The sequence below is a fragment of the Procambarus clarkii genome, chromosome 50 (genome assembly GCF_040958095.1).
Source record: "Procambarus clarkii isolate CNS0578487 chromosome 50, FALCON_Pclarkii_2.0, whole genome shotgun sequence".
NCBI lineage: Eukaryota > Metazoa > Arthropoda > Malacostraca > Decapoda > Cambaridae > Procambarus > Procambarus clarkii.
In genome coordinates, this window is record NC_091199.1 from 6,342,233 (window position 1) to 6,357,665 (window position 15,433).

At 47.8% G+C, this 15,433-nt stretch overlaps 1 protein-coding gene across 1 annotated transcript in view; it reads left to right on the forward strand.

Moving 5' to 3' along the window:
- The window catches only part of LOC123749988 (DNA ligase 1), a 71,611-nt gene that overhangs the window by 22,666 nt on the left and 33,512 nt on the right, over nt 1-15,433 (forward strand). The window contains exon 2 of the mRNA XM_045732118.2: nt 2,704-4,177. Within this exon, the coding sequence (XP_045588074.1) occupies nt 2,716-4,177 (1,462 nt within the window). The 5' untranslated portion in view covers nt 2,704-2,715. The remainder of the gene's footprint in view (nt 1-2,703; nt 4,178-15,433) is intronic.

Below are 15,433 nucleotides of genomic sequence, written 5' to 3' on the forward strand. Positions count from 1 at the left end.
TACATAGAAATCTCTGAACTTTCCAATCGGTTGATTGAGAACGTGCCTCACTCTCCAAAGTCTATCATCCTCTGTTCGGTCTTCATTACTTGCAAAATAAGGAGTATTTTGAGGATAAGGATACTCCCCAAAATAAGGATACTCCTCAAGATACACTTGAGGAGTATCTGAAACCTGTCTTGAGACATATCTTTCCCGAACAAAGATGCTGGAACAGTGTGGTCTTTGCTCCAATAATCTGAGATGACGTGTTTTACACAATGTCTCATCAACATACATAGTGCAAAAAATGCATACATTTCACCTACATTAGCGTTTTTCAAACGCTGTATTCATGAGAAAATCTGTTAACTCATGTTCAATGACATGAGCAGCATAAATGTTCGCTTCCTGAACAATATGTTCTATGAGCGGCTCATCATAATATGCAGTAAAAAAAAGTCCATTTCACACATGTCCTCACCAGTATCAAGGAAAAGGTCTCTAATCCCAACATCTTTATTGACAAAGGCAGTAAGTAGTAGAACAATATCTTCACCATCACTCCACACAAGTATACCTGATGTTTTGCAAGACGAAACCACGGCAAGGAATCGTTGCACACCGTGGACCAGGAGCTGAAGCCCGTCTGTCCATAGTACGGGCGTGAACTGAAGATGAGGTATAATCAGGTGAACATGAGGGGCTTTGTTCATCATTGTCTCCATGTGGTGCCATGCGACAGCGCTTGACTGGATGCATTGCTGATGCGGCAAAACATCGCTTGGTAACACCACTGCCACTGGCAACAGGCCCTCTAATACCATTTTCTGATTCAACTTCACTAAAACCAGAAAGAGAGTCAGCTTTCTCTGACTCGTCGCCAAAAATATCCTCATACTGCAAATAACCACAAGAACTGTGTAGTCGGGAGCAAATTGGTGTAGAGAGTGGGCAAGGAAGCAGTGGTGAATGTGTAGGCCTCGCCCTGGGAGCAGGCTGTATCTCATTCTCACTCTGTTAGTCCCATTGGACTCCTGTGTATAGTCTTTATTGACGTCAGAGTCATCAGTATCACTTTCCTCACCATCGGAAAATAATTCAGTATGAATTTCATCCTTGGTCAATGATTGTGTGGTGCGGTGCACTGAGCGGGGTCAGGCGTTGGGACGTGATGCGCTCGCCATCGTGTCTGATGGGTAACTGAGGCCCCCACACAATGGTGGCCTATGCTGGATTTTTCCCAAAATCGCATCTGTTTACGACCCTGGGCAGCGGATGGGTCCTCCTCCTAACCTGCGGGACGTTTAAACCTTGCGTGGTACTCCAACACATCAGTAGCTGTGGTGCGCAATTCTGCATCAGTTATTCACCTCAGCTATTGATGTGTTGCACAGTTTATGGGTTAATTAGCACACAGGAAGCATGAGAATCCAAGTAAAGAGTCTCTACCTCTTGTAGTTTAGCTGTAGTGGCCTGGAGAAGTTGCGTTTTTCTTTGGGGAACCTCCGTCGGTTCCCTGATATATCTGATATAACCTACTGATATAATGCTATACTAGTTGGGTTCATCAGTCGCAGAGTTCTTGTTGCCTGCCGGGAACCAGAGCCAGAACCTGGCCCCCTCAGAGAGGCGCATGGGAGCAGTGGCCAATGAGCACTTTGTATTTAAAGTATGTCATACTTGTCATCAACCAGGAAAGGACCCAGAAAAGTAGGCGAATCAAAACAGACCACTCTGGTTAAAAATTGCGAGCTTTGTCCTCAAAATAGTGAAACAACTGCATAAAGAAAACAAAAAGCAACATTTCATTCGACTAGCACCCCTCCACCACTGACACCATTAACACTACCTGCCTCCCCTGAAAGCTTCCAGCACTGACACCACCTGCCTTCCATGACAACAACTTCCACGACCTTCCCCCTGATATCAATTTCCACCACTGACACCTCCAGTCTTTTCTCACACCAACTTCCACCACTGACACCACCAGTCTTTTCTGACAACAATTTGAACACTAACTCGACTTGCCTCCAATGAGAATAACTTTCATCACCTGCCCCCTGATACTAAATCCCAACTACTGACACCACTTGGCCCCCCCCCAGACTCCAACACTCACCAATAACACCACCTGCCTACCCTGACACCAATTTATCATCCTACAACCTGGAATTAACAACTACGACTATCATTGTTTCTCCCTGGAAACAATTGTAAGCAAAATAAAACACTGTATAAATGTTAACATATTGTTGAATCATAGTTGATGACAGCCACCTCTGACGCTCGGTCTCGGTGACCGCTTGGATGAGCAATCTTCCCTTAATCCAACATTTGTGTGTTCCACTGAACATTTAGTACCAAATGCAATTTGTTCGGATCATCCGGGAATTCATTAGAGTGTGGTTCGTTAGTGAGGATGCCCTGTATATAAATGAGATTTGGTGGATATAAATAGGAGCTGCCTCATATGGGCCAATAGGCCTTCTGCGGCTTCCTTGATTCTTACGTACTGTTATTATTTTGTAACAAGTAACATTATTCCAGAAGTCTATAGTTAGATATGCTATTGACACCTGCCATTGGTACGAATTGGTATTAATATTTCTTGTTGCATACTAGTGGTGTAATGAGTGTATGGGTAATATTTTGCTATTGTTGCTTATATATTGCAATAAGTTTATGAAATTATGTAATATTAATGAAGCTTATTTGTTTCAGAATTCATGACAAATGGTGGCTGAAATGAAGGTACTGCAAGACATAGGAATTTATTTTGAGCCATATTTTTTGGGGAAGTGGAACTTGGACAGGGATTTTCCTAAAATACCTGCAAACAAGTTGCATATGCCGATTCTTCGAAGCCACACTAGGAAAAACACAGCGGAAAATCATGGCATTGCTAACTTGTCTGTTACATTTGGGAAACCGTCAAAACGTGTCACTGAAAATGTCCAGAGAGTGGACATACTTTTTAAAATTGTTACCCCAGAAAAGCAAAAGGAAACTAGAGGCACAGGGTGTGAGAAAAAAGTAAACACGTTTCAAACTATTGGAACCCCAGCAGGAGAGAATTCTAAAGATTTGTCTTCTCCAGAAATGCTAAGAGAAAGGAGCCAGACAACCCACAATAAAGAGAATGCTGTAGAATTACGCAGACCCTCAAAGAGAAAAGCCGCAAGGGATGCTACATTGCTTTTAAAAGAAATTACAAACCAAATAAAAAATACTAAAAAAAATACAACAAAACGTTTAAATGAAAATAAAGATATATCCAAGGACGGTGATCTGATTCAGATTGAACAAAATGAACAAGAAAAATCTAAAAGACAGAGAATCAAGGAAGACAATCCAACTTGGAATGAAGAAGAAAAGTCTTGCAGACAAAAATCCAAGAAAGAGCATCCAACTGTGAATGAAACAAAATTATCAAAGAAACGGAGATCAAAGGAAGAGAATCCAATTCTGAAAGAACACAAAAATTCCAAACAACATAGATTAAAAAAAGACATTCCATCTCCGAATGGAATAGAGAAGTCTTACGTAAGTGGATCCAAGGAAGACCATCCAGCACAGTGTGAACGAGAGCTATCAAAGAGACAGAGATCAAAAAAACAAAATCTAACCCTGAATGAACAAGAAAAAATTGAGGTTCAAATCAATGTCGTCAAGCAGAAAAAGAACAAAAAAGGGCAGCAAGTATGTGGTGATGAGATTGAAGGTGGACAGGAAAATGCTAATAAAGCCGTTAGGAAGCATAATGAATGCAACAAGCCTGAAAAAGATACCTCTGTCCAGATAACAAGAGGAAGAACATGTAAGGGAAGAAAGTTCCTCGTAGAAGATAGTGACAATGAGGTCAATATAACATGGGTGGAATCGGATAATGAGGATCGTGATGCAACTTGGGTGGCGTCAGATAATGGCGGAAAGAAACGCAGGAAAAATATAGGTGTGAAAAACGACAATAAAACCCAGAAGATAGCTGGTAAAAATATTACTGCATCAAAGGGAAAGGACAATGAAAGTGTAAAGAAGCAAGGTAGTAAACAAGGCAGTAATCTTAGCTTAAGTGAACAGGCAAAGTGTAAAGCTGAGAGGGTAAAGGCCACAAAAGTACCTCAAGAGGGCAAAGAGACTAACAAAAGGAAAAAAACGAGTGAAGAAAATTGTAAGGAGCCTCGTAAACCTGAGGGTATGTTAATGATTTTTATATATGCAGTGTATTGCTGTACAGTTCAGTACTGTACTGTACTTCTAATTATGCATCTTTAGTTTTGTAATACTGTACATGTTACTGTGTTATTTATCTATCCAGTTGCTCAGTAGTTTTATTTCTGTTTATTAACTTTTATAAAGTACAGTACATCGTGTCTCTTTCAAGTTCATTGGTAAGGGGCACTAGCTTCGAAGCCATACCCTAGCGTACAAGCTATTGAAATCCATCATTAATGCATAGAAATATAAAGGTTACTGGTGTTTATAACAATCCTTATAGCAAACCTTGCACAGGGACACTCTCCTAGGGGCCAAACAAGGTTTAAAGTATCCAACTAGGAGAAAATAATAATTTGGTTCTCTACAAAGGGCTTTATTTCTAGAGCTTAATGTTACTTTACAAGATAACTATTAAAATGGAAGTAATATTTTCACAGAACCTGTATTACAGGGTACTTGGAATAGTTACTTTGAACACTGGTCCCACTAAAACTGAGACTTAAAGTCTTTCCGTTACTTTACAGTCTTCTCACTTGCAGATTCCAGATATTCTAACAGACTAACAGACAAGGTGTTACTTTACATTCTTCTCACAGCTCTAATTGCAAATTCCAGATATTGTAACAACACAAAGTTTTTACTAGTTAATGAACAAAAATCATGGACAATGACTGGTACAACACACAACACGTGCTCAGAAATGCCTTCTGTTGGATGGACGGATCAAACAACGCTTATTATCAGCTGAACACTGGGACATGTACTCTATCTATCTATCTATATATATATTATATTTATGTATTTATTTATTTATTAATTAATTAAATAGGGGTGGTAGGAGAGGAAAAGATTAAGGTATTCAGTGAGAATCCACAAGGTCTTCTCTGAACACTCTTTGTTTTGAGTATTCAGTGAAGACCTTGTGGAAAAATAAACACTATATGGTCCCATATAGTGTTTATCGCACTATATGGGACCAACTCCAGTGCGTTGGATTCATTGCAAGAGGTGACCTTCAAGAGGCGTTTGTGTCAATGTCTTTTTTTTTTCTTGTAAACAATAAAAATGCATTATCATATTATATGCTGAACCTATATATTACTACTCTACTAAAAAATACTGTTACAGTTGTTATTTGCCTTATTGTTGGAGTTATGTCCATCTTGAATTCTCATGGAGTTGAAATTTAACACTGATTCTAACTGTACACTCCACACACAATGTTCTTAGATGTTTGCATCAGCTTCGCTGGTGCTCTGCTGCTGTGTTTGCTTCAGCTGCTTCTGAGCTGGTGCTGGCTGCTGTTGTACCGGTGCTGACTGCTGTTGTACAGGTGCTGGGTACAGCTGTGCTCGTGCTGGGTACAGCTGTGCTCGTGCTGGGTACAGCTGTGCTCGTGCTAGGGTACAGCTGTGCTCGTGCTAGGGTACAGCTGTGCTCGTGCTGGGGTACAGCTGTGCTCGTGCTGGGGTACAGCTGTGCTCGTGTTGGGGTACAGCTGTGCTCGTGCTGGGTACGGCTGTGCTCGTGCTGGGTACGGCTGTGCTCGTGCTGGGTACGGCTGTGCTCGTGCTGGGTACGGCTGTGCTCGTGCTGGGTACGGCTGTGCTCGTGCTGGGTACGGCTGTGCTCGTGTTGGGTACGGCTGTGCTCGTGCTGGGTACAGCTGTGCTGGTTGATTTTCTACTACTAGTTAATGCAAAATATTGCTTAATTTTTGGCATTAATAAGGCACTGTTAGCAAGCCTCTGAAACATGACCTTGTATCTGGTCAAAGCCCCAGCTTTGACCAGATAAAAGGTATCATTTGGGAGATGAAATACTTCAGGAGTCAGAGAGAGAGAGCGAGAGAGAAAGACCTGGGCGTTGATATCACGCCAGACCTGTCCCCTGAAGCTCATATCAAGAGGATAACATCAGCGGCATATGCCAGGTTGGCTAACATAAGAATGGCATTTAGAAACTTGTGTAAGGAATCTTTCAGAACATTATATACACATGTCAGACCAATCCTGGAGTATGCGGCTCCAGCATTGAGTCCATATCTAGTCAAGCATAAGACTAAATTGGTAAAGGTTCAAAGGTTTGCCACCAGACTAGTACCCGAACTGAGAGGTATGAGCTACGAGGAGAGACTACGGGAATTAAACCTCACTTCGTTGGAAGACAGAAGAGTTAGGGTGGACATGATCACCACATTCAAGATTCTCAAGGGGAATCAACAGGGTAGATAAAGACAGGTTATTTTACACAAGGGGCACACACACTAAGTGACACAGGTGGAAACTGAGTGCCCAAATGAGCCACAGAGATATTAGAAAGAACTTTTTTAGTGTCAGAGTGGTTGACAAATGGAATGCATTAGGAAGTGATGTTGTGGAGGCTGACTCCATACACAGTTTCAAGTGAAGATATGATAGAGCCCAGTAGGCTCAGGAACCTGTACACCTGTTGATTGACGGTTGAGAGGCGGGACCAAAGAGCCAGAGCTCAACCCCCACAAGCACAATTAGGTGAGTACACATGTACACACACACACACACATATACATATATATAATGCAAACAAGCCTGAATGGTCCCCAGGCATACATGCAACTGAAAATTGCACCCCAGAAGTGACTCAAACCCATACTGCCAGGAGCACTATGCAACTGGTGTACAGGGCATCTTATCCACTCGACCAAGGGAGCCGGTCGGCCGAGCGGACAGCACGCTGGACTTGTGATCCTGTGGTCCCGGGTTCGATCCCGGGCGCCGGCGAGAAACAATGGGCATAATTTCTTTCACCCTATGCCCGTGTTACCTAGCAGTAAAATAGGTACCTGGGTGTTAGTCAGCTGTCACGGGCTGCTTCCTGGGGGTGGAGGCCTGGTCGAGGACCGGGCCGCGGGGACACTAAAAAGCCCCGAAATCATCTCAAGATAAGAGATCACGACCGAACAAAAGCTGATGGTAGCTGAGGCTATGCCACCGCCACTCTGATGGTAATCTTGGGCATAGTATTTTATCAAATCATCTCATTATTTGAGGCACATGTGAGGAACACAAATGCGAGTTTTCAGTTGCATGTATGCCTGGGGACCATTCAGGCTAGTTCGCATTTGTGTTCCTCATGTGTGCCCCAAAGAATGAGGTGATTTGATAAAATACTATGCCCAAGATTACCATCAGAGTGCCGGCGGGCTTCATTTGTTTTCACCTTGGCCAGGAATCGAACCAGGGCCCTTAGGACTACAACCCCCGAGCGCTGTCCACTCAGCCGCGAGGCCTCGAGGCTGGTGTGCTGCCAGGTGACTATGCATTTAACTCCTCAGTCCCCCTAGCTTTACACATCAGTCATGTAGACCCGTCTCATTCCCAATGGTGTTCTTATAGTCCCAGGTATTCAAATAAGTGATGGCCGTCCTGGACTTTGTCCTGCAAAGGCCATTTGCTGGTGTACTCATTCTATATTTTAGTATTTTCTTTAATTGCATATACTGTGTGTAATTACCTAAGTGTAGTTACAGGATGAGAGCTACGCTCGTGGTGTCCCGTCTTCCCAGCACTCTTTGTCATATAATGCTTTGAAACTACTGACGGTCTTGGCTTCCACCACCTTCTCACCTAACTTGTTCCAACCGTCTACCACTCTGTGAAAGTGAATTTTCTTATATTTCTTCGACATCTTTGTTTAGCTAGTTTAAATCTATGACCTCTTGTTCTTGAAGTTCCAGGTCTCAGGAAATCTTCCCTATCGATTTTATCAATTCCTGTTACTATTTTGTATGTAGTGATCATATCACCTCTCTTTCTTCTGTTTTCCAGTTTTGGCATATTTAATGCCTCTAACCTCTCCTCGTAGCTCTTGCCCTTCAGTTCTGGGAGCCACTTAGTAGCATGTCTTTGCACCTTTTCCAGTTTGTTGATGTGCTTCTTAAGATATGGGCACCACACAACCGCTGCATATTCTAGCTTTGGCCTAACAAAAGTTGTGAACAATTTCTTTTTTTGGTCGGCCGAGCGGACAGCACGCTGGACTTGTGATCCTGTGGTCCAGGGTTTGATCCCGGGCACCGGCGAGAAACAATGGGCAGAGTTTCTTTCACCCTATGCCCCTGTTACCTAGCAGTAAATAGGTACCTAGGTGTTAGTCAGCTGTTACGGGCAGCTTCCTGGGAGTGGAGGCCTGGTCGAGGACCGGGCCGCGGGGACACTAAAAAGCCCCGAAATCATCTCGAGATAACCTCATCATCATCTCAAGATAGTATATCACCATCCATGTATTTAAAAGCAATTCTGAAGTTAGAAAGCGTGGCATAGGCTCCTCGCACAGCGTTCTTTATGTGGTCCTCGGGTGATAGTTTTTTATCTAGAACCACCCCTAGATCTCTTTCTTTATCAGAATTCTTTAAAGATTTTTCACATAATACATAGGTTGCGTGGGGTCTATGGTCTCCTATTCCACATTCCATAACATGGCATTTATTAACATTAAATTCCATTTGCCAAGTGGTGCTCCATATACTTATTTTGTCCAGGTCATCTTGAAGGGCATGACAATCATCTAAGTTTCTTATCCTTCCTATTATCTTAGCGTCATCAGCAAACATGTTCATATAGTTCTGTATACCAACTGGTAGATCATTTATGTAGACAATAAACATCGCTGGTGCAAGAACTGAACCCTGTGGTACTCCACTTGTGACATTTCTCCAGTCTGATACATTGCCTCTGATTACTGCCCTCATTTTTCTATCAGTCAGAAAATTTTTCACCCATGTTAAAAGCTTACCTGTCACCCCTCCAATATTTTCCAGTTTCCAGAACAACTTCTTATGTGGAACTCTGTCGAAAGCCTTTTCTGGGGGGAGCCCCGTCGGCTCCCCGGAGCTTTACCAGGCTGATATGATAATGTCAGACTTTGGCATCAGTCATGTGTATGGAGTTCTAGGGCCTACCGGGGACCACGGCCAGAACCTGGCCCCCTCAGAGAGGCAAGGGGAGCAATGGCCTATAGAAACCCCCGTGTGGTTGGAAGCATTCTATGTCTGCCATCGACCGGTTCAAGCATCCAGAAAGGTAAGCATTCCAAAGCAAACCCCTATTCTGGTGAAAATTGCTACCTAAAGCCAAACTAGTGGATAGAACTCAACAGAAAACAAGCAAACTAGTATGACGTCATACGTCACCGCGCCGCTGTCTGCGCAGCTCCCCTCTCCCCAGGAGGGGGAAGGGGGAGCCCCAGACCTCCCACGCCGGCTATCCACCCATCAGTTCTTCGGCTGATGCTATAGGCACTGGTTATGTGCTCTGGCTCCAGTGGTTGGTTCAGCACTGTACCTTGAGTGTGGTGTCTGTTTTCTAGGTGGTGCGTGAGCCGGGTGTGATTCTCCTGTACTCGGGCTGCATGCGCCTAGGGTTCCCTTCCCTAGGTGCCCTGTAAGTACTGCCCTTGGGGCTTGGGGCCACCTTCCACAAGTTCCTTGGGTCCTGCCCCTGCTAGGCCGTTTACTGCTTGGTTTTCGGCCGCTCTTTGTGTGCTCGGGTGTTCTGTCTCCCTTGTTCGCCTTAGGGTAAGGGGCAGTTTTGCACTGGTGGGGTGCAGGGTGCTGTGTAGCTTGTTTTCACCTATATGGCGGCCGGCTCGGTTCTGCTTGGGTACGCTATCCTCTTGCGGGGTTTTCTTTTTCTTTTTGTTTATCTACCTGGTGGGGGGGGGGGGTCTGCCATCGTTCTTGCCCCATGTGTCCCTTGTGTTCTGAGTATTTTCTGGTGGTACCCCCTGCTAGGTCCCCGTGAGTGTACACGTCCCGGGGGTTCAGCTCTTAGAAAGTTGTTTGGTAGCTTTGGGTGCCGGTTAGCAGTACCCTGCCTGGGATTACCTAAGCGCGAGTCCTCTTATAGTAAATGCTCGGGACCCTGGAAAACCCCTGGGGGTGCGTGGGTCCGATGGATGTGACCCCAGAGTCCCCCCTCGCTTCCAGCGAGTTTGAGGGTTGCTCTCACCCTTTGTCTCTGGGTGACACTCTGTTTTGCCTCCGTCTGCTGCCTGTGGGGTCGGTGACACCTTCAACCCGGAGTCCTGCGAGTTTGGTGGTTGCTCGTTGTGGCTCGGTTACCCAGTTGTGCTGACTAAGCGGGTGTGGGCAGCAGGGGCGTTGCACTAGAGCCTTGGTGGTGGCAACGTTCTCGTGGTTTACTCCCCAGGAGCCCCGGGGCTGCCCCGTTTTGGTTCGTTTTGGGACTTGGGGGTGTTGGTTGGTTCGGTTCCATCCACGCCCCCTTGTCTTTCCCCTGGATCACCCTTCCTGCCTGCATCCGGTTCCTTACCGTCTGTAGGCTCGGGGCGGGGTTTTTGATGGTGTTGAGACTCGGGGCAGTCTCGGGGACTTCCCCTTCCGGGGTAGTGACGGGGGCATTTGAGCCTGTTCCTCCAGCCATGTTGTAAGAGTCTGCCAGTGGGCTCCCTTTCTTAGTGTTTTCATGGCTGCCCCGGTTTTCTGGTACGACCTGGGCTTTGGGGGAACGGCTCGGCCCCGGGGCCTGTCGTGTAGATTCCCAGGGCTGGGGAGGGGCTGACTTTGGGGGCCTTGGCCCTGTTGGACCCCGTGGGTTTTTTTTTATCCCCCTCTAGGCGGGGGTTGTGGTTATGCGGAGTGGGGTCTTTCCTCCCCACTCGCCATACGTGCTGTTGGGCGTCGGCCCCTCCCCGGGCTCGGTTCCTTGGCCTTTGAGTCGGTTGGTTCCGTCCTGTGGGTGGATGTTTCCTCCCACCCCTTTTTTGGGATGGTGTCTTCGTCATGTTTCCCCGTTCTTGAGGTTCTACGTGACTTCTGGTCTCGGGTGCGCCTGCGCCTTTGTGTGCCTTCGGGACTAGTGTTGGCTTCTGTGTTCTCGAGGGTTCGGGAAGGTTTTTCGCTACTTCCCGCATTATTGGAACATCTGTCGGCTCCTTGTCGCCGTTTTGGGCTACTTGTGGCCCGGTTGGGCTACTTGTGGCCCAGTTGGGCTACTTGTGGCCCTGTTGGGCTACTTGTAGCCCTGTTGGGCTACTTGTAGCCCTGTTGGGCTACTTGTTGCTTTGTTGGGCTGCTTGTGGTCCGGTTGGGTTCCTTTTTGGGCTTTGTCTTTGCTTCGTTGGCCGGTTTTATTGTTCCTGCTTCCTCTTTTGGCTACTTTTCCAGTGCAGTAGTCCTGGTTGGCGCCTTCCCGCAGAGAGGGTTGTGCAGTTCGGCCAGCGTGTCATGCGTATGCGCCGTAGTTTGTTTTGGTCTGGGCGGTGTTTCAGTGCTGGTGTTTTACACCCTTTTTGCTACAGTGCTTCGCCTCTTGCTCTTCTCCCTGGCTGCGGTTTTGTGCCCCTTCGCTCCGGGGGTGTCCTGGTTCCCTGTTGTGGGGAGGATGCCGCGGTTTTCCCTGTCATGGGTGTGGGCCGCCTCCTTCGCCTCTACCAGCTCTCCTGCGGGTCCGGTCGGGGCCGGCTCTAGCTCTGGCGTCTTCACCTGGCGGTGCTCCCAGGTTCTTCTGGGCGCGGTTGAGTCATGGTGTCACGTTCGTGCCACCGTTCGCCAGGTGAGTTTCTGCGGTCTGGTGTCTTTTGGCCGGGCGCTGGATGCAGTGTCTTTATTTATATAGATATGGTATGTCCATATGTCAGTATACCTAGTATAGGTATGTCAGTATACCTGTCTTTATTTAGGTATATTTTTGTACGACTGAGACCGTTCGCACACCTGTGACTGTCCCTTTTTCAACCCTTCCTGTCCCCCTCATGTGCATGTCCAACCCATGCTAGAGTCATTCTGGGGACCCACCTTTTTTCATGTTGTGTGGTGTGGGGGTTGTGGGGTTGGTTCTGTACTCACCTGGTAAGGCTCCTGGCTGTGCTTGCAGGGTTTGAGCTCTGGCTCTTGGGTTCCGCCTATCTAGTAGAACTTGCGGGATAGTACCAGTGGAGTGCAGTGGTGCTATAGGCACAATTGGGGAACACTGTATAACCATCAGAGGTCTGTGGTTGTTACATGACCTACTTGCGAGCATAAGCCTTATTGCTGGTAAGTCCGGGGACTTCCGGAGCACACTAGCCTGTTTTCGAATAGATGTTCCGGCCCATCCTGGTTGTGGGGGTATGTGGGCCTGCGGGCCGCTCCAAGCAGCTGCCTGGTGGACCACCCTCTAGCCGGTCTAACCTGGCCTCGGGCCGGGCTTGGGGTGTAAATGAGCTCCCAGTACCCCTTCCAGCAGGTATCGAGCAGGGTTTCTCCGCCGTCGGTCGCCTGGTGTGCAGGTTTCTGGGCCTGCTGGGTTTTGTCGTGTGTCTGTTGGCCCTGTTTGGGGTCTGCCTGCTCCGTTCTCTGCCTTTGCAGAAGGGGGTTGCTGTTTACATGTTGCATGTTGTGGTGGTGCCTGTTGCTGCTACTGCATGTGTGCATTGGTACCATGTTTCGCGGTGGCGTGTCCTTGTTCCTGTGTCCGGTTGTGGTGTGGCACTTTGCTGCTGTTTTGTGCCTGGGGTTTGCGTATGGGGGTTTGCTTGTTGTTTTTCGTGGTCTTTGGGTACCTGTTTTGGCCCCCTCATGTGCGTGGGGGTTTTTCTGTCCCTGCCTGATTGTCCACCCCTGGTTGTTTTCCTGGGGTTTTTGTGCTTCTGCTCTTTCTTCCTGCCTCCTTTGCAGCAGGAGTGTTCTGCGTGTGTTCCTGGGCTTCTTGGGCGTTTTTCAGCCTGTGTCCTGTGGTGTGCTTCTTTGTCTCGGTCTATTGCAGTTGTTCGTACCCCTTGGTTCGGGTACTGTTCTGGCGGCAGCCCTTCCGCCTTCTTTGATTTTCTGGCTTGCCCTGCCGGTTGTTTTTTTGGGGTCTTGCGATGTCTCGCGTCGGACCCATCATTTCTGAACTCCTAGCGGGCTTGCTTGCTTTGGGGAGTTTTTCTGTTCGGCAGACGTTCCATCTCCTTGTGCTGCCTGGGTTTCGGTGGTCGCGCCCGAGATCTTTCCGCGGCTCCACCTTTTCCTGGGCTCGGAGGGGCCTTGTCGGGGCTGCTTATGTTCCGCCTCGCGGTCTTGCCTCTGGTTGGTGGTCGGGTGGCTTCGTGGTAGGTGTTCCACCTGTGTGCTTCTCTTGGCGGCAGTATGGGGTATTTTGGCGGTCCTTCCTTTTCCTGTCCCTTCTTAGGTGGTTACTCTTATTAGCTTGGTTTACTCTCGGCTTGGTTTTCTGGTGGGGGTTGGGGGCCGTTGTCTTGCCCCATACTGTCGCCTCTTTTCGTGCGGCGCTGGTGGAGCCGCTTCGGCTTCCTTTTGGTCTTGGTGTTGCTTCTGCACCGTTAGTAAGCTGTCTCGTGCGTCGTTTCACCTCCGGCCTGTTTGTGTGCCGCTTGCACCATCCTGGTCTCTGGTCAGCGTGCTCTGTCTTCTCCTCGGTTGGTAGTGCACTTTCAGTTCCGGTGTGTTTTTTCGTCGGCTCTCTTTCTTTTTGGCATTTGCCTCTGGGGGTCAGGTCGCTGAGTTTTCTTGCTCCTTCGGTTTTAGCGTTTTGGTTGTTCGGTGGCAGCAGTCTCCATCTTTTCTGGCATGGGGTGGGGCTGCTGTGTTCTGGAGGGGGCCAGGGTTGTTGGTGCTTCATTGGTCGGGCCGGGGGTGTCGTGTTTTGTGTTCAGTGGCAGCCCTCCACTGTTGTTTGCGTGCCACGGCGTCTGGGTCCAGAGCGCGTTTTGCGTTGATCCGTTTCTGTTCTTCCCGGTTCGTGAGTGATGGTGTCCCGGGTTGTCAGCTGTGTTCTTGCGGCTCAGCTGCCTGTGTTCTTCCCTCATGCCCGTGGTGGTCGTGGCTTCGCTGCTCTCGCTGCCGTCTGGGCGACGTGTCCTTGCGGTCTTTCGGGCATGGAATTTTGGTGTTCGTTCAAGAGCCTTGCTGCTCGTTGTTCTCGTGTTGTTCCCGGGATTTTTCGGGGCTGTGGCGCCTTGGGTTGGCGTTTGCTGCCGGTTGTCTCGCTTCCGTGGGGGTTGCGTGGTGTCCGCCTCCTGGTTCCATCCCTTTGACCTTCCTCTGTGGGTAGTTAGCTCCGGGGAGCCGACGGGGCTCCCCCCAGAAAACCAGCGTTGAATGTAATGAAATGCCATTTTCTGGGTGAGACCCGGAGGCTCCCCGGCAACCCTCCCTCCCTCCGGTCGGCGGTTTTTCGCGTGTTTTTGACATCCAGCCTCAGAACTGATGGGTGGATAGCCGGCGTGGGAGGTCTGGGGCTCCCCCTTCCCCCCTCCCGGGGAGGGGGGAGCTGTGCAGACAGGGGCGCGGTGACGTATGACGTCATACTAGTTTGCTTGTTTTCTGTTGAGGAGTTCTATCCACTAGTTCGGCTTTAGGTAGCAATTTTCACCAGAATAGGGGTTTGTTTTGGAATGCTTACCTTTCTGGATGCTTGACCCGGTCGATGGCAGACATAGAATGCTTCCGACCACACGGGAGTTTCTATAGGCCATTGCTCCCCTTGCCTCTCTGAGGGGGCCAGGTTCTGGCCGTGGTCCCCGGTAGGCCTTAGAACTCCGTACACATGACTGATGCCAAAGTCTGACATTAGCATATCAGGCTGGTAAAGCTCCGGGGAGCCTCCGGGTCTCACCCAGAAAATGGCGTTTCATTACATTCGACGCTGGTTTTTTAGGTCCAGATAGATGCAGTCAACCCAACCATCTCTTTCCTGTAATATCTCTGTGGCTTGATCATAGAAACTGAGTAAATTCGATACACAGGATTGTGTGTGTGTGTATTTATTTATTTATTGATTTATTCCTTACTTGTTGTATGGACTCTGATTAACTGTTCAACTTGAGTTAGTTGTGCCTAGAGTTAGTTTCTAGTTGGTCACTGGTGTTGGCACTGCCTAGCTAGGCCTATCTTTCCTCATGGATTTAGGGGGGTTTATTATGGACCGGCCCTCTGATTCTGCCTTCACTGAGTCAGTTTGAAGGATGTGCCTCAGTTTTGCTATACAGTACAACCTCGATTCAACGTACTATATGGGACCGACCCCAGTTCGTTGGAGCGTTGGATTCGTTGCAAGTGGTGACCTTCAGGAGGCGTTTGCATCAGTGTCTTTATTTTTCTTGTAGACAATAAAAATGCATTATCATATTATATACTGTACCTATATATTATTACTCTACTAACAAATATTGTTACATTTGTTATTTACCTTATTGTTGGAGTTAAGTCCATCTTGAAGTCTCATGGAGTTGTGAATGCTGTACAGTA